The 19,118-nt window shown below is 49.1% G+C and overlaps 2 protein-coding genes across 2 annotated transcripts in view; one reads left to right on the forward strand and one right to left on the reverse strand.

Annotated features, from left to right (window-relative positions):
* The first annotated feature begins 1,054 nt into the window (after window positions 1–1,054).
* PCBD1 (pterin-4 alpha-carbinolamine dehydratase 1) lies at window positions 1,055–6,073 on the forward strand. Its single transcript, XM_063164255.1, has 4 exons — window positions 1,055–1,152; window positions 3,962–4,093; window positions 4,423–4,503; window positions 5,009–6,073. Exons 1-4 carry the CDS (start codon window positions 1,150–1,152, stop codon window positions 5,105–5,107), a joined length of 315 nt encoding a protein of 104 aa, XP_063020325.1. The 5' UTR covers window positions 1,055–1,149; the 3' UTR covers window positions 5,108–6,073.
* Window positions 6,074–6,751: 678 nt separating this feature from the next.
* SGPL1 (sphingosine-1-phosphate lyase 1) overlaps window positions 6,752–19,118 on the reverse strand; it is a 31,570-nt gene continuing 19,203 nt past the window's right edge. Inside the window, exons 7-14 of the mRNA XM_063164253.1 lie at window positions 14,739–14,827; window positions 13,963–14,068; window positions 13,442–13,540; window positions 12,558–12,707; window positions 11,397–11,635; window positions 10,758–10,904; window positions 9,778–9,898; window positions 6,752–9,703 (exon numbers count right to left, since the gene is read on the reverse strand). Coding sequence (XP_063020323.1) covers window positions 9,563–9,703; window positions 9,778–9,898; window positions 10,758–10,904; window positions 11,397–11,635; window positions 12,558–12,707; window positions 13,442–13,540; window positions 13,963–14,068; window positions 14,739–14,827 — 1,092 coding nt within the window. The 3' untranslated portion in view covers window positions 6,752–9,562. The remainder of the gene's footprint in view (window positions 9,704–9,777; window positions 9,899–10,757; window positions 10,905–11,396; window positions 11,636–12,557; window positions 12,708–13,441; window positions 13,541–13,962; window positions 14,069–14,738; window positions 14,828–19,118) is intronic.

Consider the following 19,118-nt stretch of genomic DNA (forward strand, 5'->3'; position numbering starts at 1 on the left):
CTTCTGCTCCATTTGCAGGGCTCTCAGCCAATATAACCTGGCCTAACCTGGACAGGCAGCCAGGGAGTAGCTATATAATTAGAGTAATAAAATTTGGACAAATGAGATTAGGACAATACCAGACAATAAAAACAAAGAGTTACAGACAGTCCAGGTGCCTTTTCTGGGCAAAATAAGCCCGAAAAAGGAGCCACGTTAACAGAGGATTAACCCTTAAAAGCAACAGCCTGTTGCATATTCCTACACCTCATCCATGATGCATAAATTCCATTCAAACACAAGATTCTGTCTGGGCAGTGTCAGCTTCTTCCTCTAAATCCTGACCGAGTCTCCACAGCTGAGCGAGGTGGGAAGAAGTTCGTTTCTTCTTATAATGGAGCAATAAATTCTCTTTCTCTGAAAGATTTGGGTGTCCTGCGGCTGCTGTCTGGTGCAAGTACCTCATTCCTTTCTTGAAAAAAACATGCCCCATACATAGCTGCTATTTCAACATTGTGTAATATGCTAAAGCTACATTAGAGAATGAATACAGCGTAACTTTCAAACAAAACACACATAATACGCATATACATATACACATATATGCATATACATATATATACACATATATGTATACACATATATGTATACACATACATATACATATATGTGTATATATATAATATATGTATATGCATATATATAATATGTGTATATATATGTATTAATATATGTGTGGGTGTATATATAATATGTATTTTATATATACGTATATATATATATATGTGTGTGGGTGTATATATATATGTATATATAGATGTGTATATATATATAAAATATGTATCATTCATTTGAATGTGTGCGAAAAGCCCATCACAAAGTACCCATTTTTCACATTAAGGGAGCGGCCCGCAGAGAGGGAGGGCTGCTCGTCTCGGGGCCCAAACCCGTGGCGGCTTTGGCGTGCGGGGCTCCCCGAGCCCGTGTCCGGCCGTGCCCGGTGACCGGGGCCGGGAAGGCTCGGCCGGCCGGGGGCGGGCCCGGTGGCCTCGCCACGCCTCCGCCGCCCGCAGGAGCCGCACGGGGTCCGGCCCGGCGGGAGCGTCCATCGCCGGGCGGGCACGGAGCAGCATCGCCATCACCATCGCCACCAGCACATCACCCAGGACCATGGTGAGTGGCGGCGGGGCCGCTCCGGAGGCAGCCGCAGGGTGCGAGGGGCGGCAGGAGGAAGGGGAAGGAGCGGGCGCTGTGGTTAATCAGTAACGCGCAGCTCCGCCGGCTCCTGCCGCTGCTTTTCCAGAGGCAGCGCTCGCTCTCCAGGCTCCCCGAGGGGGAGGGAAAGGATCCGCCAGGAATAGCCCCCTCCCCGCATTCTGTAGGGCAAGGGCGACCCCCGCGTGTGCTCCATCTGCGCGGCCCCGTTGGAAATCGGATTTTCCACCGCAGCCAAAGACCCTCGTGGAATAGAGCATTCCAGGGCTGCCCCCCGTGCCTTTGCCTAGGTGGAAATTCTGCTTTTCATTAGGGAAAAATGGTTCTCTGGGAGGGTGGGCAGGCCATGGCACAGGGTGCCCAGAGTAGCTGTGGCTGCTCCTGGAAGCCTGGAAGTGCCCAAGGCCAGGTTGGACAGGGCTTGGTGCCACCTGGGATAGGGGAAGGTGTCCCTGCCCATGAACCGGATGATCTTTAAGGTCCCTTCCCACCCAAACCATTCCATGGTCCTTTAAAAGGGAAGATTTTAGAGCAAAGAGGGTTCAGATTCTCCCAATTGCCCTTGCTGGTTCCTTTCCCTCTGTTGCACAATGCATCTACTTGGTTTCCTGCTGGCAAAAAAACCACAAAAATTAAAATCCCAACTTTTTGGCGGTTGAGAGCCAGCAGAAGAAAACAAAGCTATTTCATTCCCCTAATGAGAAGAGTGTGTTTTTAGGGAGTGAGGGCACATGAAAGCATTAACACGCCATCCTGACAAAACCAGCAGGCTGGCCCATGTCCTGGAGTGGAGAAGGATGGATTGGAGCAGGAGGGCACGGGGTGCTCCAGGCAGAGGGTTTGCCCTCGGACACAGCCAGAAGAGTTGGCTCCGTGTGCCAAACCTCAGCCTGGCCATGCCTCCCGCTGGTGCTGGGAGGAGCTGGGCTGGAAAAAGCCCCGGGGCCACCCTCCCACAGAGCCACGACAGAGAAAAAGAACAATTACACCGCGTCCTTTTGCTGCTGTGCCCGGGGAAGGCTGGTTTGGAACCGTGCATCCCTCTGCTCCAAGCTACAACTCCGGCTTTACCTTTCCTCCTTTTAGCACCGATACGGAGCAGGTTTCAGCCCCTGGTCCTAAATGCTGGTGCAGGAATCTCCTGCCCTGCTCCCTTCAGAGCCATCCTCTGTCTGTCCCCACCTCACCCAGTTGCTAAGCTACCTGTGCCCGGCTTATCTCCCCATCAGCAGGGAAGGGCAACGGTTCCGCGTTTATTGAGCTCGGTCCTGTTTGCTCACTGCCTGCCCTGCCAGCACAGCGTTGACATTTGGGGGTGGGGACGGGGGTGACAGAGCCAGGGCCGCCAGGGGGTCATCCAAAATGTGCAGAGGCAAGGAACACCCTCCCCAAAAATCCTGCAGAGCTGCAATGCCAGGGGATGGGAAGCATCCCACCGCCAGTGACACTGGCACTCTCCATTCCATGCAGGCATACACAGACAGGCACCATAGGAATGGGGTGTCGTCATTCCAGTCTTCCCCAAAACATGCAAGAGCCACCCACAAAAACATCAGTTTCACAGCTGGTCCTTTGGGTTTGTGCAGCGTGTGAACAGGGAAAGCACAGGAGAGGATGATTTGCCTCAGTTGCCATTTCTGAGCATTGATGCCCAGGCAAAGCATCTCAAGGGGCTGCTGATCAAATACCCACCAAAAAACTGAGTCAGGTTCGTCAAAATTCATATCCAACTTGCCACACTTGGCTCTACAGCACACAAAGGAAAATAAATTACGAGGATCTCTTTATCATCACCAGCTGGAAAGATCAACTCACCCAAACCAGGGCTCAAGGAGTGTTTGGACAATGCTTTCAGGCACGTGGTGAGATTCTTGGGGCTGTGCTGTGCAGGGCCAGGAGCTGGAGTTTGATGATCCTTGTGGGTCCCTTCCAACTCAGAACAATCTTTGATTCTGTGAAAGAATTTCAATTGCCAGAACGTTCAGAGAGCAGTGCCCCTTTGCACTCACTCCTGCCTTCCCCTCTGAGCCAGAGCAGAGCTGGCTCAGGCAGCCCCCATCCCCAAGAGCTTCATTTCAGCTTCATCTCTGCCCATAAACGCTCTCAAAGCCAACAACTGCTGCCTCCTCACTACCACCCGAGGCACAGCTCAACCACAATCCCTCCCTCTGCCCTTTGTTCCTCACAGGCTGAAACAGCCTCTTAAAATCCATTGTAACATAAAGGAAAGCGGGGAAAAGGAGCTGAACTGCAGCTTAGTGTGACTCATCTCTGATCCACAGCACTTCTTTCTCCTCAAAAGCAGGTTCCCAATGAAAGAGAGAGCGAGGGAGAGAGAGAGAAAGGGAGAGAGAAAGGGAGGGAGAGAGAAAGGGAGAGAGAAAGGGAGACCCTCCTACTTCAGGAACCCTAAAGCAACTCTCAGATCTAGAAATGATCACAAGATCATCTGCTTTTTAAGTTGTTTGTTGTTTTTCTTTTTTCCCTAGGGGATTATATGTATTTTGGGGTTTAACTTCACACAGGTATCATTTTTTAGCACCTCAGGCACCGTGGGAGGTGTTGCAGGTGAGAAGACAGAGGGGACCAGCTGGACTCTGTTGGTACATAGAGGATGTACTCCAGGCAGGGAGCAGAGGACATGGACGTTCCAACCCTCCCACCCACTCCACAGCTGCAACCCCACAACCCATGGGATGCCTCACTGCTCTCAACATGTGCTTCATCCCACTGCTGCCACGCTGACCTGCTCCTCTTCCCTCTCCAGGCAGGCAAAGCCCACAGGCTGAGCACGGAGGAGAGGGAGCAGCTGCTGCCCAACCTGAGAGCCGTGGGGTGGAACGAGGTGGAAGGCAGAGATGCCATCTTCAAAGAGTTCCACTTCAAGGACTTCAACCGGGTACGAGCACCAGGGACACGGAGCTCTGCACACTGAGAGGCCCCTCTGCAAAGCTCAGCCAAAGAAAGCTCTCTAGGTCTCTCCTGAAATTGAATGGCTTGAGCAAAATACCCTTCCCAGGACACCAAAGGGACCAACCCCGCACAGAGTTTGTCTGGGAAACACTCCTCAGGAAGAGGAAAACACATAGAAAACCCCCAGAGTAGCCCAGGCCTTGCATTTGGTTGGGTTATGTAGACACAGGCAGTGTAAAATTATTAGTAATGGGGTGAAAACCAATATGTTGCAGGGTAAATGGTTGAGAGTTAACTTTCCTTCTTACCCTGCAGGCCTTTGGCTTCATGACCAGAGTGGCTCTACAGGCAGAAAAACTGGATCACCATCCCGAGTGGTTCAATGTGTACAACAAGGTGAGGAACACGATGGTGGGGACAGAGCAGAGCCCTTCAGGGAGCAGCTCCCTTTTCTGAGGGACAAAACAGGAGCAGCAAGTGCTGTGCTCATCTCTCTTCCCTTGGATGCTCTTCCCACATCACAGCCAGCCTTCAGCTACCACAGATCCTTTCCTGCTCCTTTTATCCCGTCCAGCTGAGCAGTAGCTGCCAAAGGCTGGCACCAGCACTGCTTATTAAAATCTGTATCAAGTAGCAGCCACAGGAAAAGCTTCTGGGGAAAAGAGTGAGTTGGAAATGGGCACAGGTGGCTGCTGTGACCAAGGCAGGGGTGGCAGTGACAGCTTGTGGCCAGCATGAGCTGTAGGAAGGAGGAAAACCAGGCAAAGTGCCAGAGCGCCTCTGCCAGCCCAGGGACTTTGCTAACAAGTGTGGAGCTCCTGCCTCATCAGATGCAGCACTGGGGAGAGCAGCTCTGCTGTTGCTGCCAACAACTCTGGGCCTGTCTGTCTGTCTGCCCTAGGTTCACATCACCCTGAGCACCCACGACTGCGGGGGTTTGTCGGAGCGGGACATCAACCTGGCCAGCTTCATCGAGCAGGTGGCAGCTTCCCTCTCCTGACCAGGGATCCCACTGACCAGCCAAAACCCCACTGTGCCACTGTGCCCTGCACCCAGAGCCTTTTCCCACTTCCAAGCCAGATCCTGGATCCAGAGAGCCTGACACCCTGCCAGCCCGCCCAGTGCAGCTCGGATGGATGGAGGCACTGCTCAGGGTGCATGTATCCATCTCTGATCTTGCAGGTTCCATCCTCAAACCCTTCCTTAGCCATGTGATCCCACAGCCCCAGCTGCTGAGCCTCTTACCAGCAGTCAGTCACATCACAGAGTCACGGGATGGTTTGGGTGGGAAGGGACCTTAAAGATCACCCAGTCCCACTCCCTGCCATGGGCAGGGACACCTTCCACCATGCCAGGCTGCCCCAAGCTCCATCCAGCCTGGCCTTGGACACTGCCAGGGATCCAGGGGCAGCCACAGCTTCTCTGGGCACCTGCCCACTCTCACAGGGAAGAATTTCTTCCAAATATCCCATCTAAACCTATTCTGTGTGAATCCATTTCCCCTTGTCCTGTTACTGCCTGCTCTTGTAGAAAATCCTTCTCTGTGTTTCTTGTCAGTTCCTTCAGGCACTGGAAGGCTGCAGTGAGGTCACCCCAAAGCTTCTCTTGTCTGGGCTGAACAATCCCAGTTCTCTCAGCCTTTCCTCACAGCAGAGGTGCTCCATCCCCTCTGATCATCCTGGACTCGCTCCAACAGGTCCATGTCCTTCCAGAGTCAAGTTACACCAGTAAATCTGTCCAGAGCCTGCCCCTGTTGTTGCTCCTTACCTCCTAGAATGTGCTTAAACCCATTTTGTGACCCCTTTGGCTTCTCTGTAGCCGAGCAGCAAGGTGCTGTGCAGTTTGTCATTGCTGTAACCCCTCTCCAGCAGTATTACACCAGGCACGTGGTCTCACCCCGACTGGAGCCAGCCTTTCCTGGGATACCAACTCAAAGTGTTTACAATAAACATCTCGTTTAACCTGGTGGCTCTTTGCAAAGAGGCTTCACTGACCAAATGACACCAACAGGTTTCCCTGGCTGCTCTCAAGGCGGTGATGCTGCCACAAAAAACCTTCACACAGAAAGGCCTTCACCTCAGAGTGACTGGGCTCTGAAAGACAGAGAGGATCAAAGCCAGGGCAGGTAAAAACAGCTTGTGTAAAATCACAGCCAAGGCACAAACACAGGGAAAGGACAGCCAAAAGGCACAAGAGCAGCATGGCACCAGGGCAAGGGCTGCTTAGGGTGGAATACTACCCAAAAATGGGGTTGTGGTGCAGGATCTTCACTGATACAATGATCTCATGTGAAACCAACAGCATTTGATTTCAGCACCACAGTCTGGGGAAAAGCACTACAAACACCCAGTTCAAGTCTCTTTTTTCTTCTCTTTTTTAAACCCTTTTAAATTCTACAAAGTATTAATAGAAAATCCATAGCTCTTAACTTCCAGCATCCTTGAACATCACACACAAGATGCAGACAAGGACAGCACCTTCCTTTTGACAGAAGGACAGAGCAGCCCTCAGGCAGTTAGTGAGATTCATAAATCATCCTCCCTGCCACAGACCAGGCTGTGCATGAGCAAATTCCAGGAACAACAGGTCCACATTCATTCAAACAAGCACTGAAGCAGAAAAATAAGACCTCAGTGAGCCTAGATAGCTAAATGCACCATTTTAATACAAACCAGGCCCATTTTCACCATCTCTCCAGCCATTTCAGCCTCCAGTTCGACCAGGGGCAAATCAGAGCAAAGCAGAAAACGGCCATCAGATCAACTCATCCCATTTGTCCATTAAAAAGTCCTTGTGGATTTATTGGGCAAGGTGTTATTGTGTTGTACGCAACCCTTCCGCTCCCCTCTCCCCCAAGTCATCAGAAAAGTGCAGATGAAATCCATGGCATGAAGACACACATCTCTTCTTGGTCCATCCCATTGGATATTCTTCATTCTAGTACCTAAGAACAGGTGAATCCCTTGGGAGTGCTTTGTACAAGCCACAAATTGAGTGTCCTGCTTGGAAAACCAGGAAATCCCGCAGGAATTAACACTGGCAAGGATCCCTCCAGGTCTAAAAGTACCGTCCAGTTTCAGATCATAATCCAGTTCATCAAATTCTTCTCCTTTTTTGTCTTTAAAACAATCACACAGCCTGTAAATCTGTTTTTCCAGGACCATTTGGCATGATAAAGTAGATGCAGATTACATGTTAGGTGACAAGGATGAATAAAAACTACACACCAGGGAATTACAGTGGCCTATTCCCGACCACAGGATTACACTTACAGTACAGGACAAATACACATGGAACAATTAAACCCACAAATATTATTAATAAGCAAAGCCCAGAATAGAGTACATTGACTTACAAATAACATCTTCAAATACATCCAAAAGTGTGAAATGGAGCACTGATCTGTTAGATCCACCTACTTCCTGGGAGGAAAATGCAACCAGGGAAGGAAGAGAAGGGAGTTTTGCTCTCCTTCAGCCCACCCCAATCCACCCCTTCTTTCTTTTAAAGCAGAAACAAAAAGAGTACCTCCCTTTTTTGTTTTGTTTTGTTTTGTTTCATTAAATCTCGGTTCCAAAGAGAACCATCACAGCAGCCAGACACTGAAGACTGTCTCCAAACTCAGAGATACAGTAATGGTCACATTGGCAAGACCTCGAGAGAATAAATAGGTCCAGTACAAACTACCAGAGCTGATATCACCATCAAGAGACTCTCAGGCAATTCAATGATTTCAAAAGGGCTCAGAGACTTGCATGAAGTCATCAAGCTCAGGGCAGATGGCCAACATGCTTGTGTCTCCTAGCACAGGGAATAAAGCTGTTGGAAAGCCAGGATCCTTCCCACAGTGGCTGGGCTGGTTTGTGCAGGAGCTGGTCAGTGACCTTCTCATTCCTTACAATTCCTGTGCTTCAGGCTAACAGGCTGGAGTAGAGAGATGCCTTCAGGTGCCCTGCACAGGACTGTACAGACACGGCATGAAGTCTTCACCCACGTGTGGGATTCTGCCTGGGAAACTCTGCTCCATGCAAAAAGCTGAGAGGAAACATGGGAAAGCCCTGCAGGAGTAACTCCAAGGCTACTTGAGAGATTCTGGCTTGTCCTTGAGGCCACAAGGCTGCGCTAGGAAAACTCTCTCACGCTAAAAACAGCGGGGAAAAATAGGAAGGCTGAGCCATGCCCAAGGCTGGAACAGCTCTGACTTGCTGCATCCTTTCCCCTGCTTCTCCCAGCATCTCTGTAATACTGTGAAGGGACTGGCTCATTACAACTACTACCTAGCAGGCAAGGGTGCTTCTTCCTCTGAGGCCAGCCTGCCTTTGAGGTTTGTTTTCAGAATTAGTACCATAAAGAAACGACCAGAACGAAGGTCATGGTCAAACAGCTGAACCCTACAACCCTCCCTGGCCTGCCACAAAAAAAAAGCCAGAGAAGCATCAAGGCACAATGGTGAATGCCCTTTTGAGAATGTGCCTTAAAAGAATCAGTGCAAAGAGCTGAGATTACTGCTATTATAAAAGTCACCTTTTTGATACTAAAAGACCGTGGTTAAAAAACCATCTGCACACGACGTCCCTGGCTGTGACAGGGGCCAGGGCCCTGCCACAGCATCCTGAGGGGACAGTGTAAAACCTTCAGGTTCTGAACAGTGAAATGAGCTTCGCACCTCCCTCCAGATTTGTGCAAGGGAAAACAGCACTCCTGGGTGGTCAATGCATGTCTTCTACGAGAGGCAGGGGAGCAGAACAGCCACGATGTACCCGGGGGTTTCAGTACCTTCCAGTTCCTCTCCCTGCACCACCTGCTTGGTTTCTACTTCTGCTGTTGTTCAAGAGATTCCAGGAAAGGAGTTTGTGTTGTTTTTTTCTCCCCCTCGGCAGATATTGATTGCAGTCTCACTCAGATTTCAAAGGGAGGCCATGACTACCTTCCCTCTGCCAATTTATCAGCTCTGCATTACACAGGTATAAGGCTCCCAGCATGGTCTGTTAAATGCAGAAGCTTACAGCAATACTCAAGAGAAAACAAAATTTCCAATTTACTGTCTGCCATTAGCTTCCAGGAAGACTGGAGCCGTGGAACACAACGTGAGAACTCAAATTTAACACTTGGCTGGACACTGGCTGAATACTAGGTCTGAGGAGGAGAAATAACACGGAATGAAGTGACACGCAGAATACCTAAGGAATTCGGAGCTGTGGAATGGACATTCAATTCACCATCAACAGCCATGATGAAAACAGGCAGGGGGGAGGGAGGAAAAGCCCTAAAACTGAAATTGGGCATGAAAACAATGCAGATTTCAGAAGAGACTAAGACAGGGAAGGAATTCTTCCAGATCAAGCTACCCTCAGACCTGTAATTGTAGGAACAAAGGAACTGCAATCTCTTTCCCTAGGAAACCTTTGGAACTACCCCAGTGCTGGCTGGCAAGGCACAGATTGTTGCACTACAGTCAGTGGTGGCTGGGAGAGCCGTTCATGTGCTTCTCAGTGCTCAAAACATCCGTGCTGTAGAGGCCATCCAGGTAGGCCTGGGAAATCTCTGCCACCAGGCTCCTGTCTGGGACGGACTGCGCCATTCCATAGATGGCTCCCTGAGCAGAGAAGAGAGGCTGTTACACAGGAGAAACACCAAACACCCCCTCCTCACCGTGTGCTGGCTCCTCACCATGCCCGTGGTCTTGGCGTTGAGGTCCTTCATGATGTCCTGGATGCTGTCCCTGACATCCTTCAGGAACTGCTCGGCCACGCCGGGCTTGGTGTGCAGCTGCGTGATGCAGAGATGGATGCTGGCAGGCAGGCAGAGGGCAGACATTAACCACCTCCAGCACACACCAGCTCCGTGCTTCCCGAGCCCTTCTGTGGCCACTGAGAGCTGTGCATCTCCTTGAAACAGCACTCCCACTAAGGGCAATCCCTGCAAAATGCTTGCTAGAACCAGCTCCTTCTGCCTTCCTTCCTTCCTGACTTCACAATTAGGTTAAAGTTTCTCACCTCATTCCAGGTATCTCTGCTGAGAAAAACACAGCTGCCTGCAAGCATGGGGACCCCGCCATCACCTTCCCTCTCCCTCCTCTGCAGCTTCTAAGCCATCACCAGAAGGAAGCACCCACCTCTGAGCTACCACCTCAGGCTCCCTGGACTTCACTTCCCATGGCCACTCACAATTCTTTTCAGTGCAGTGCAGTTGCATCTGGGAGCACTGGCCCCTTCTACCCACAAAAGTCCAATTTCCTACTTAAGGAAAGTCTCTGACAAAGATTAATTTTACATTGAAAGTGATCAGCCATTCACTGTTGTTTTGATTTCCTTCATCTTCAGCAGGCAGAAGGAAGACAGTAAAAATCAATAAATCAATCTACAAGCCCTCAGTTAACTAAACATGAGATAGAGTCTTGGTTATTTACATTTTTCTGCTTGTATTAGATAGAGCTAAGAGAAAGTCCTCTGCCAGGCTCATTAAATTTACTATTATTTTATCTTCAATGCTGTATAATGGCAATTATGAAAGTGATTCCTGCTCTGTGGAGGAAAATTCTACATACAATTTATCAGCTATGGACAACAGTATTCAGCAAATCACGAGAGCTACGTGGCCTGAAGTTGAGCATCTTGCTAAATACATCACTCCCTGGTCTCCACACTCACCTTGGTGGGAACTGTAGGACATTCAAGTTCCATCCTTTTGCAGCTAAAAAATTAGATAATCGATAGATGTCGAAAGTGTCCGAGCCAATGGACAGGACAGACACCTCTGGCTTCCCAAAAATGAAGATGCTGTCAATTTTTCTCAACCTTGAAAAGAAGGAGGAGAAATGACTGACCAATGTTACAGGGTTCAGACATTCCAGAGCCTTAAAGGAAAAGCTACAAGAGGGAGCAGATGGCAGCACATTCCCACCCAAAAATCATGCACCCAGCCTGGGCCATTGGGGCTTGCCAAAGCACCTGGGTTATTACATACCCCCTAAGGTCAAGTAAACCTAGGAAGAAATGGAAAAGAGGGAAGACAGAAAAGCAAGGGAAGAGAGAAAATCATCTTCTCTCACATAGCCACCCAAGCACCCCAACAAGGAAGAGTATAACCCTTCTTTTGTCCTCCCTACAGATTCCCCCTCAGCCATGGCTCAGGCAGAAGGGATTCTCAAAGCCAAGCTGAATGAAGGTGCCTGCACCCCTCAGCTATCTGGGCACAAACAGATGTTCTAGAACTGCCCAGCAGGTACCAGGGAAAAACAAACCAAAAGCAGTTTGTGAGGAGGGGTCCAGCAGCACCCAAACCCTTACTCTGACTCCAGGAAACGAGCTGTTTTAATGATCCTCTTGGTAGCCTCAACGTAGCCCGACTCTCCGATGTGCAGCAGGGTTGCCCAGCATGCAGCTATGATCCCACCAGGCCTGGAGCCTGCCACCGAGGGGGAGGCATAAATTCCTCCCTGCCAGTCAGGGGCTATGAAGAACTGGTACTTCCTGTACTCCTTGTCACTGTAGAGCACCACCGAGGAGCCCTTGGGAGCGTAGCCATACTGCAAGGGGCACAGAAAGGGTTAGAAAGCAGCAAGAGGGCACAGGAGTGCACCCAGGTCCTCACCAAGATCCCTTTTGTTGATGTGCTGGTGAGCAGAAGGCTCTGCAGAGGGCTTGGGACAGGCTGGATCCAAGGGCTGAGGTTCAGCAAGGCAAAGTGCAAGGTCCTGCCCTTGGGTCACAGCAAGCCCCTGCAGCTCCAGGCTGGAAAGCTGGAAAGGGCCTTGGGGTGCTGGTGACAGTGGCTGGACATGAGCCACCACGTGCCCATGTGGCAATGGCACCTGGCCTGGATCAGGAATAGCCTAACCAGCAGGATCAGGACAGTGACTGTCCCTCTGCTGGGGACCCTTGAGGGCTGTGTCCCGTTCTGATCCTCCAGCCAGAGAGCCCTGGAGGGGCTGGAGTATGTCCGGGTAAGGGAATGGAGCTGGAGCCCCAGGAGGGGCTGAGGGAGCTAGGCAGGGGCTCAGCCTGCAGAAAAGGAGGCTCAGGGGGGACCTTGGGGCTCTGCACAGCTCCTGACAGGAGGGGACAGCCAGGGGGGTCAGGCTCTGCTGAGAGAAAACAAGGGGCAGGACAAGAGGAAATAGCTTCAAGTTGCGCTAGGGGAGGTTAAGGTTGGAAATCAGGAGAAGTTTCTTTGTGGAAGGGGAAAAATGGGCTGTCAGGGTTGAAGGGGCTGCCCAGGAAGGTGGTGGAGTCTCCATGCCTGGAGGTGTTCATGGAATGGCTGGATGTGGCACTCAGTGCTCTGCTCTGGTTGATGAGGTGGGGACTTTGCCACACTGCACAAAGCACATGAACAGAGCAGCCCCCACCCCTGCACCTCAGTGCTCCTCCACACAGCAGGGAGGAAATGCCTGAAGGCCAGGATGGAAACATGATTCACAGCCCAAACATGAAGCCCCTTCTCCTCACCTTGTGGGTGTCAGCAGAAATGCTGGTCACACCTTCCACACGGAAGTCAAAGGGACGCTTGAGGGGGAACCCTGCCTTGTCCATGAAAGCAATAAGGAATCCACCCAGGCAGGCATCCACATGGAAGGGAATTTTGTACTTCACTGCAAGCTGTGGGTGAACAAGAGATCAAAATGATGTGGCTGGAGCACCCAAACTCCAGCCACCAAAACGCATTTGGCATTTCACAGTCAAATGGTCACTGAACCCTTTGAGAACATCACACCACTCTCAAGCAGTGGAGGACAGGAGATGTGGAAGGGCTGGCTGGCTGTGGGAAGCCTTTTCCTGCCTTCCACACACAGGAAAAACAATGTGGCATTTTGGTAGTTTGCTGTGTTTGCCAAAGGACTGTGACAACATTGTCTGAAAGGAGTATCTACAGTAAAATAAAAGGGTGTGAGCCAAATGAACAGAAGGTCAGAGGCCCCGGCTGGTCACATACAAAATAAATAACTGGAGTACAGAGAGGAAAGCAATAAATCAAGAGGTGTGTTCAGAAAATAAGATCCCAGGCCTTTGACTCTTTCTCCCTCCACACCAATTTTGCTACAACCAGCAAAGCCTTTTCACCAAGTGAGCCATTTAGGTGTTCTTTCCTTTCAGGTAGCAAAGCATGAGCACTTCTGGTTGGTCTCACAGTCACACATTGCCCCTCAGTCCCAAACTGAATCCCACATACCCTGCTGCTGCTCAACAGCTCAATTTGAGGACAGTAATGCAATGCCCTTCCAGGCAGTGGGATCCCCCCAAATTCACTGCTCAGCATCCTGCAACCCCTCCACTCCTCCTGTGCTGGTTTTACTGCTGCAACACACAGGTTCCTGCAGGCAGGGGTATCCTACCTCTGCCACCTCTTCAATGGGGTCCATAATTCCATGTGGGAACTGGGGAGCAGAGCAGACCAGCATGGCTGTGTTCCTCGAGATGGCTCTCCTCATTGCCTGAAGATTTAAAGAGAGAAGATGCTCACATTCCATTTACCAAGTGCCATCCTGCCAAAAAAGATAAAGAGTGAGAACATGCAGAGTTCAAGGCACACAAGAGTACAGAGAGGAAAGCAACAAGCTACAACCACTCATCCGCTGGGAAACACCATAATATTTTTGTTCACCCTCCTCTGAAATCTGGGGCTATTTAAGAAATACATAAATTATGTGAGTCTAAATGAATCCCACAGGAAAAAGGGTTATCCAGTTATTTCAAATACAACTTCACCTGCAATGACACTTCCTCATGCTGTTTTTCATTGTTTCCACAAACATTCCTCCTTCTTTATCCACTGACTCACTACCTGGACAGGCAGATTTCTTGCCTAGTTGCTGTGCAATGTTAATTTCCTCACAGAGAGAGACTGAAGTGATACCTGAACATCCACTTCCATAGCCTTGGTCAGTGGTATTTGGATCAGCTTCATCCCAAAGTAGTGTGCTGCCTTATCAAAGGCGGCGTGGGCACTCACAGGCACCAGCCTGGAAAAGGAACAGATCAAATGAATGCAACATTTGCTGTCTTCCATCTCCAGTGGCAGTGGCTGAACAGCCTCAGTTAACCCTGTTTTCTGAGGCCTCACATCATTATCAGAGCCTTAAGTGCTAGAGAGGGAAGAAGAGAACCCAGCAGTGTTTTATTTTCTTTAGCATTTTCCCCTTAAAGCAATTAACCAGAGAAATATTTCCCATGCACCATCTAGAAAAGCGACAGCACATTAGAGACAGCAAATCCTCTATTAGCAGTGTAATGATTAGCACAATTCCTCATTTGAGCTCCAACTCCAGCCTCAGAGTTTTCAGGCTAAGCCTTCTTTGATGTGAATAAATCAAACCCCTTGAATACTTCAAAGGGCCTGACAATCTGTGCTCAAGAGCAGAGCTGATCCAAGCAGCTGTCTGGAGAAGCAGACAGGTATTGCCAAAATACAAAATACAGCTGCCCCTGCAACATCTGTGCCCCCCAGGCTGCTTGATTTAGAACTTCCTATGCTTTTGAACTCTTCCTTCCTTCCACACAGAGATGGACAAGGAAGAGGTGGCAATGAGCTATGAAATGAAGGATTACTGAGGTCCAGCAGCATCTCAGCTCAAGGGGACAGTAAATCCCACCAGCTCCCCCAAAGGAAAAAGCTGTGGTGGCACAACTCACATTTCTGGCTGCTTGATGCCTCTCTCATAAGCCAGGTCTCTGTACGCCTTGCAAGCCATCAGGATGCTCTCAGTGCCCCCAGATGTCATCTGTAACCAGAAAAGAAGCAAACAGGAAAAATAACAATGGGTGTTGCATGAGGGAAAAGCAAAACGGGGATGCAGGAATTCTTGACTCTGCTTCAAAGTGCACAGGACAACTCAGGGTTTAAAGGGCAGCAGAAGGCACTGAACAGCACGAGGCAGCTTTCTGACACTCAGCTTGAAAATGCACATTTAAATGCTGAATCCTCTATTTAAATGGGATGGGGGAACGGGAAAACAAACAAAAAGTATAGAATTCCAGAGCCCAGCAGGAGGGGACACTGTACAGTCACCTCACCAAACTGCTGGTACTTAAGCTCTTGATTACCTGGGGATGTTTATCTGCATTACAGATTAATTGTGCCACGTACACAGAAACAAGGTTGACTCTGTGTTAAGTCAGCTGCAGTCCAGCAGGGTTTATTAGGTCTGGAGCAGTGCCACGCTGAGGCACAGCCAGCTCAGGGCTGGCACAACTCCTCAGCTACAAAACCTTCCCAGAACCTGGAACGCTGCAGCACTTGGAACTCTCCCACCTCTCATCTCTGCTGAGACCAGCCCAGGTCTGCTCAACACCAGAGCTCCTAAGGCCTCAGGGACACAGGAACTTTACACCAGGAGGAATTTGTGCATTCCCCTCCCCAGCCAGCCCAGTCAGTACCCACACCACCCACTGAGGCTGCTGTCCCAGCCCTCTCCACCCTGACCACATCAGGTGGAGGAGAGGAAGGCACACACAGGTTTACTGTTGCATACTTGAACTCAAGAGCTGCTGCAAATACACAAATTGAACCCTTCACAGGAAGGAATTCCTCAAGTGGAAGGTCTCTTGTAGGTCTGGCATGCAGGGGACACTGGGTACAACCTTCCCCAGTAAAATTTTAACCTGGGAAAATGTGAGGTTGGCTTTTTAGGCAGCCTGAAGGCTGACTTACTGGGTGAGCCAAAAACTGAGGATATTGAGTACCTGGGACAGTTATACAGAGCTTCACATAAATGAGGAATCAAAACCTACTTATACTGCTTATGGGGGACTAATTTTGCTCCTCAGACCTGCTGAGCCAACTGCAACTTCCCCTTTTAAACCTCTTCCCCCTCAAAAACAAACACAAAAAGGAGCCAGTCACATTTGTGTGCCTTATGACATTTGGGTTTTCCCTGCTGACATGGCTGCAAACCCTGAAAACGCCAAGTGACTGTGTGACAATGACTAAAGACGAAGTATAGAGATAAGGAACAAAGTTCACAGCCTGCCAAGATTTGTTCCTAACACAGTCCAAGCCAGCAGCAGCTGCTGCCACAGGCAGTGTAGAAGCAACTGTCACACCACAGACAATTCCTGCATTTTGGGGGAAGTTTAAAAGCAACAGCTGTCAGAGATAAAACCTTACAGAGCTTCTCACTGGGTAAAGACATCTCTGCATTAATTGTGGAGCAAATGGATGGCAGGAGGAACAATGTTTTAAAGGTTTTATGGGCTGTGCCACTCACTTCTCAATGCCCTTTATGAATAAAGATCTGTCAGGTTGTGATTACCTTTGGGGAAAAAAAAACCCAGCTGGTGATAGACTGCCTTCCTACTGGGTGGGAGAAGAGGAATGGGATTATTGCATACTTGCACCTATCCTTGCAACACTGCTTAGGATAATGATTGTGAAAACTTTGCTAGGAAGGACGTGGGGATCTTGGGATTCATGTTACTGAACACCAGCTCCTTGTTGGGCAGCATTCCCTGTGCTCACCTAGATAATCTGCTCTTTAAAAAGCAGCCTCTGTACAGTCTTATTCCCATTTCAATCCCAACACCAGAACACCAACGTCTTGCCTTCGTATGTAACAAGCCTTTCCCCAAAGTCTGGCTCTATCGTGGGAATGCTGACCCACACACAGTTTTTGGCAGGTCAGAGCCAGCACTTGTCAGCAGCCAGTCACATGCAGGGTAAGGAAAAGCATTCAGGATGGATCTTCTCCCAGGCACCCAGACTGGCAGATGACCACACAGAAAGCGTGTTCAGACAGCTGAAAATCCACCCAAAAAAGCTGAATTTCAGCCAGCTCAGCTTCCTAAATTGGCCCAAGTCAGCACACTGCGAGTCTGCAGCACAGAGAAGTGCCCAAGTCTGGAACAGCACCTTCAGCCCAGCACAGCTCCAACACCAAAATCCACATGGATGATACCTGTGCATGGAGGCTGCTCCTTTACAGGAGGCTTTGTCAGCTCAGCCACTGACAGCAAACTCGTTGTGCTGCAGCCAGAGCCTGAATCAGTGTCACAGGATCAGTTCCCCAGTGCCTGCGGTGATTCAGCACCCGCCCAGGGCTCACACACACACACACACACATTCGTCTCTCCCCTCAATGGAACACACAGGCTTTTCCCTGCCGTGGGAAAAGGGGCTGGAAACAAGCATTGTTTAGGCAGCTCTGCAGCCCTGCACTATCTTCAAAGGCCAGGCAAAGTGTGGGGGAAAAAGGAAGGTAAACAGACATCTTGTGTTCTTGATTTATTTGTTGTTTTGTGAATGGGAGGGGAGAGGAGAGAGCGCAAGGAATAAATATCCCTCCTGCTCTCCAAACTCAGGGTATCATTTCCATTGCTCCCTCCCTCCAAATCCCAGTGCTCTGGAACCTCAACATTACAACAGCAATAGGAGATATGGCCCCTAGTGCAATATTCCTTTGGCCATGTGACTGTCAAACTGTCAGACATTAAAGAACCATTTTGGTTCATGGTCTCTGAAGTTTTGCTGCCATTTTCACCTAAAAACATGTCCATTCAGACCCTGGAGACAAAGCTAACCAGAAGTTTCACCAAGCTGAACCACCCCATGAATAAAAAAAAAAAAAAAAAAAAGCAAGCAACAATTTATTTCTGGGGTAACAGAGTAAAAAAATCACACCACAATCCACTGCATGATCATAATGTTGTGGCAGCCTCCCATAAAACCCCTGGAAACCTGCAGGTTGTAAATTCCACAACTTGTGTCTCTCAAGGTGACCTGCTCATCACTACAGATAAAATCTGACAGATCTGCACAGTTTAAGCCCCCCTCAAGACATGTTACTCACATCTCCCTACTTCAAATGTGCAGCCAAAGTTTGTAAGCCACAGAATTTGGGGAGAAGAGACAAAATGGGTTTCTACAGGAAACTTATGCTTGCATCTGGTGATTTTGCCTTCTCTCTCCTGTCCTCAGCTGTAGAATAAGTGGAAGAAGAATTCCCAGAGAAATCCACATCAAATACTCACGTCTCACACGCACACAGAATTTTTCCCTACACTTCAAAGCTGCCCTTTCTTTTTAAAGTTCAAAAAGCCACTTTAAAACAAAAATACTGCAGCTAGCATAAAAGTGCTAATTTCTCCCCAAATTACAGGGGAAATCCACACAGCTAACACTGCAAAACAAAGCACCTTGTGAACATGAACACATCAGACAAGAACAAACTCCCCTGTTCCTCTTCTGTGTGCTGAGCCTAATTAGTCCTTCCAAATCACTGCAGGAATGTGATTAGAATCTTCCAGGCACCCCAACTCACTGATCCCTGTCTCTTTGCTCTTGCATAACACAATTAAAGTAAGAACAATAGTAGTAATTAGTGAGAAATAGGAAACATCCGTCCACTGCTGAAAATGATTACTTTTAAAACTGCTTACACACTTGAAGCATCCCCCAGAGCAATTTAAGGCAAAGGCATGTCTGAACCTTTAGCATTAAAACCTCTCTGCTTTACAGTCTCACCAGTTCTAGAAGTATAACTGCAGCACTGAGCCACCAGCTACAGCAGGGCCTTTCCAAGACAGAAAGCAAGACATCAGTTTGAAAAAAAATCCTCTTTTTAATTGAGTTTGCAACTGTCCAAGCCTCCAGAAATTTTTCTGAAATGTTAATTCAGTTCTGGGGAGAAGAGAAGAGGGTAAGAGAAGTCTTTGAGCCCAACTACTTAAAGAGCATGTGACCCACAGGTGATTGTTTCACTGGTTTCTGCTGTGAGTTGTTTTCACTCTTTGGCCAATCAGGGCCAAGCTGTGCTGGGACCCTGGAGAGAGTCACGAGTTTTCATTATTACCTTTTAGCATTCTGTCTGTATCCTTTCTGTATTCTTTAGTGTAGTTTAGTATAGTACTCTTTAATATAACAGAGTATCTTAAAATAATGAATTAGCCTTCTGAAACATGGAGTCAGATTCATCATTCCTTCCTGCCATGGGGCACCCTGCAAATACAAAATTCTGGATCCTTCACAGTCAGGAAGAGCAGTGGGAGGAAGACAAGAAGTCCACTGGAAACACTCAC

This window comes from Melospiza melodia, chromosome 9 (genome assembly GCF_035770615.1).
Source record: "Melospiza melodia melodia isolate bMelMel2 chromosome 9, bMelMel2.pri, whole genome shotgun sequence".
NCBI lineage: Eukaryota > Metazoa > Chordata > Aves > Passeriformes > Passerellidae > Melospiza > Melospiza melodia.

What these genes read in the sequence shown, in the direction of transcription:
- PCBD1 (XM_063164255.1), top strand. An exon ending in ACTTCAAGGACTTCAACCGG is followed by an intron (nt 4,094 to 4,422) that starts GTACGAGCACCA and finishes CTTACCCTGCAG; the next exon opens with GCCTTTGGCTTCATGACCAG. An exon ending in GGTTCAATGTGTACAACAAG is followed by an intron (nt 4,504 to 5,008) that starts GTGAGGAACACG and finishes TGTCTGCCCTAG; the next exon opens with GTTCACATCACCCTGAGCAC.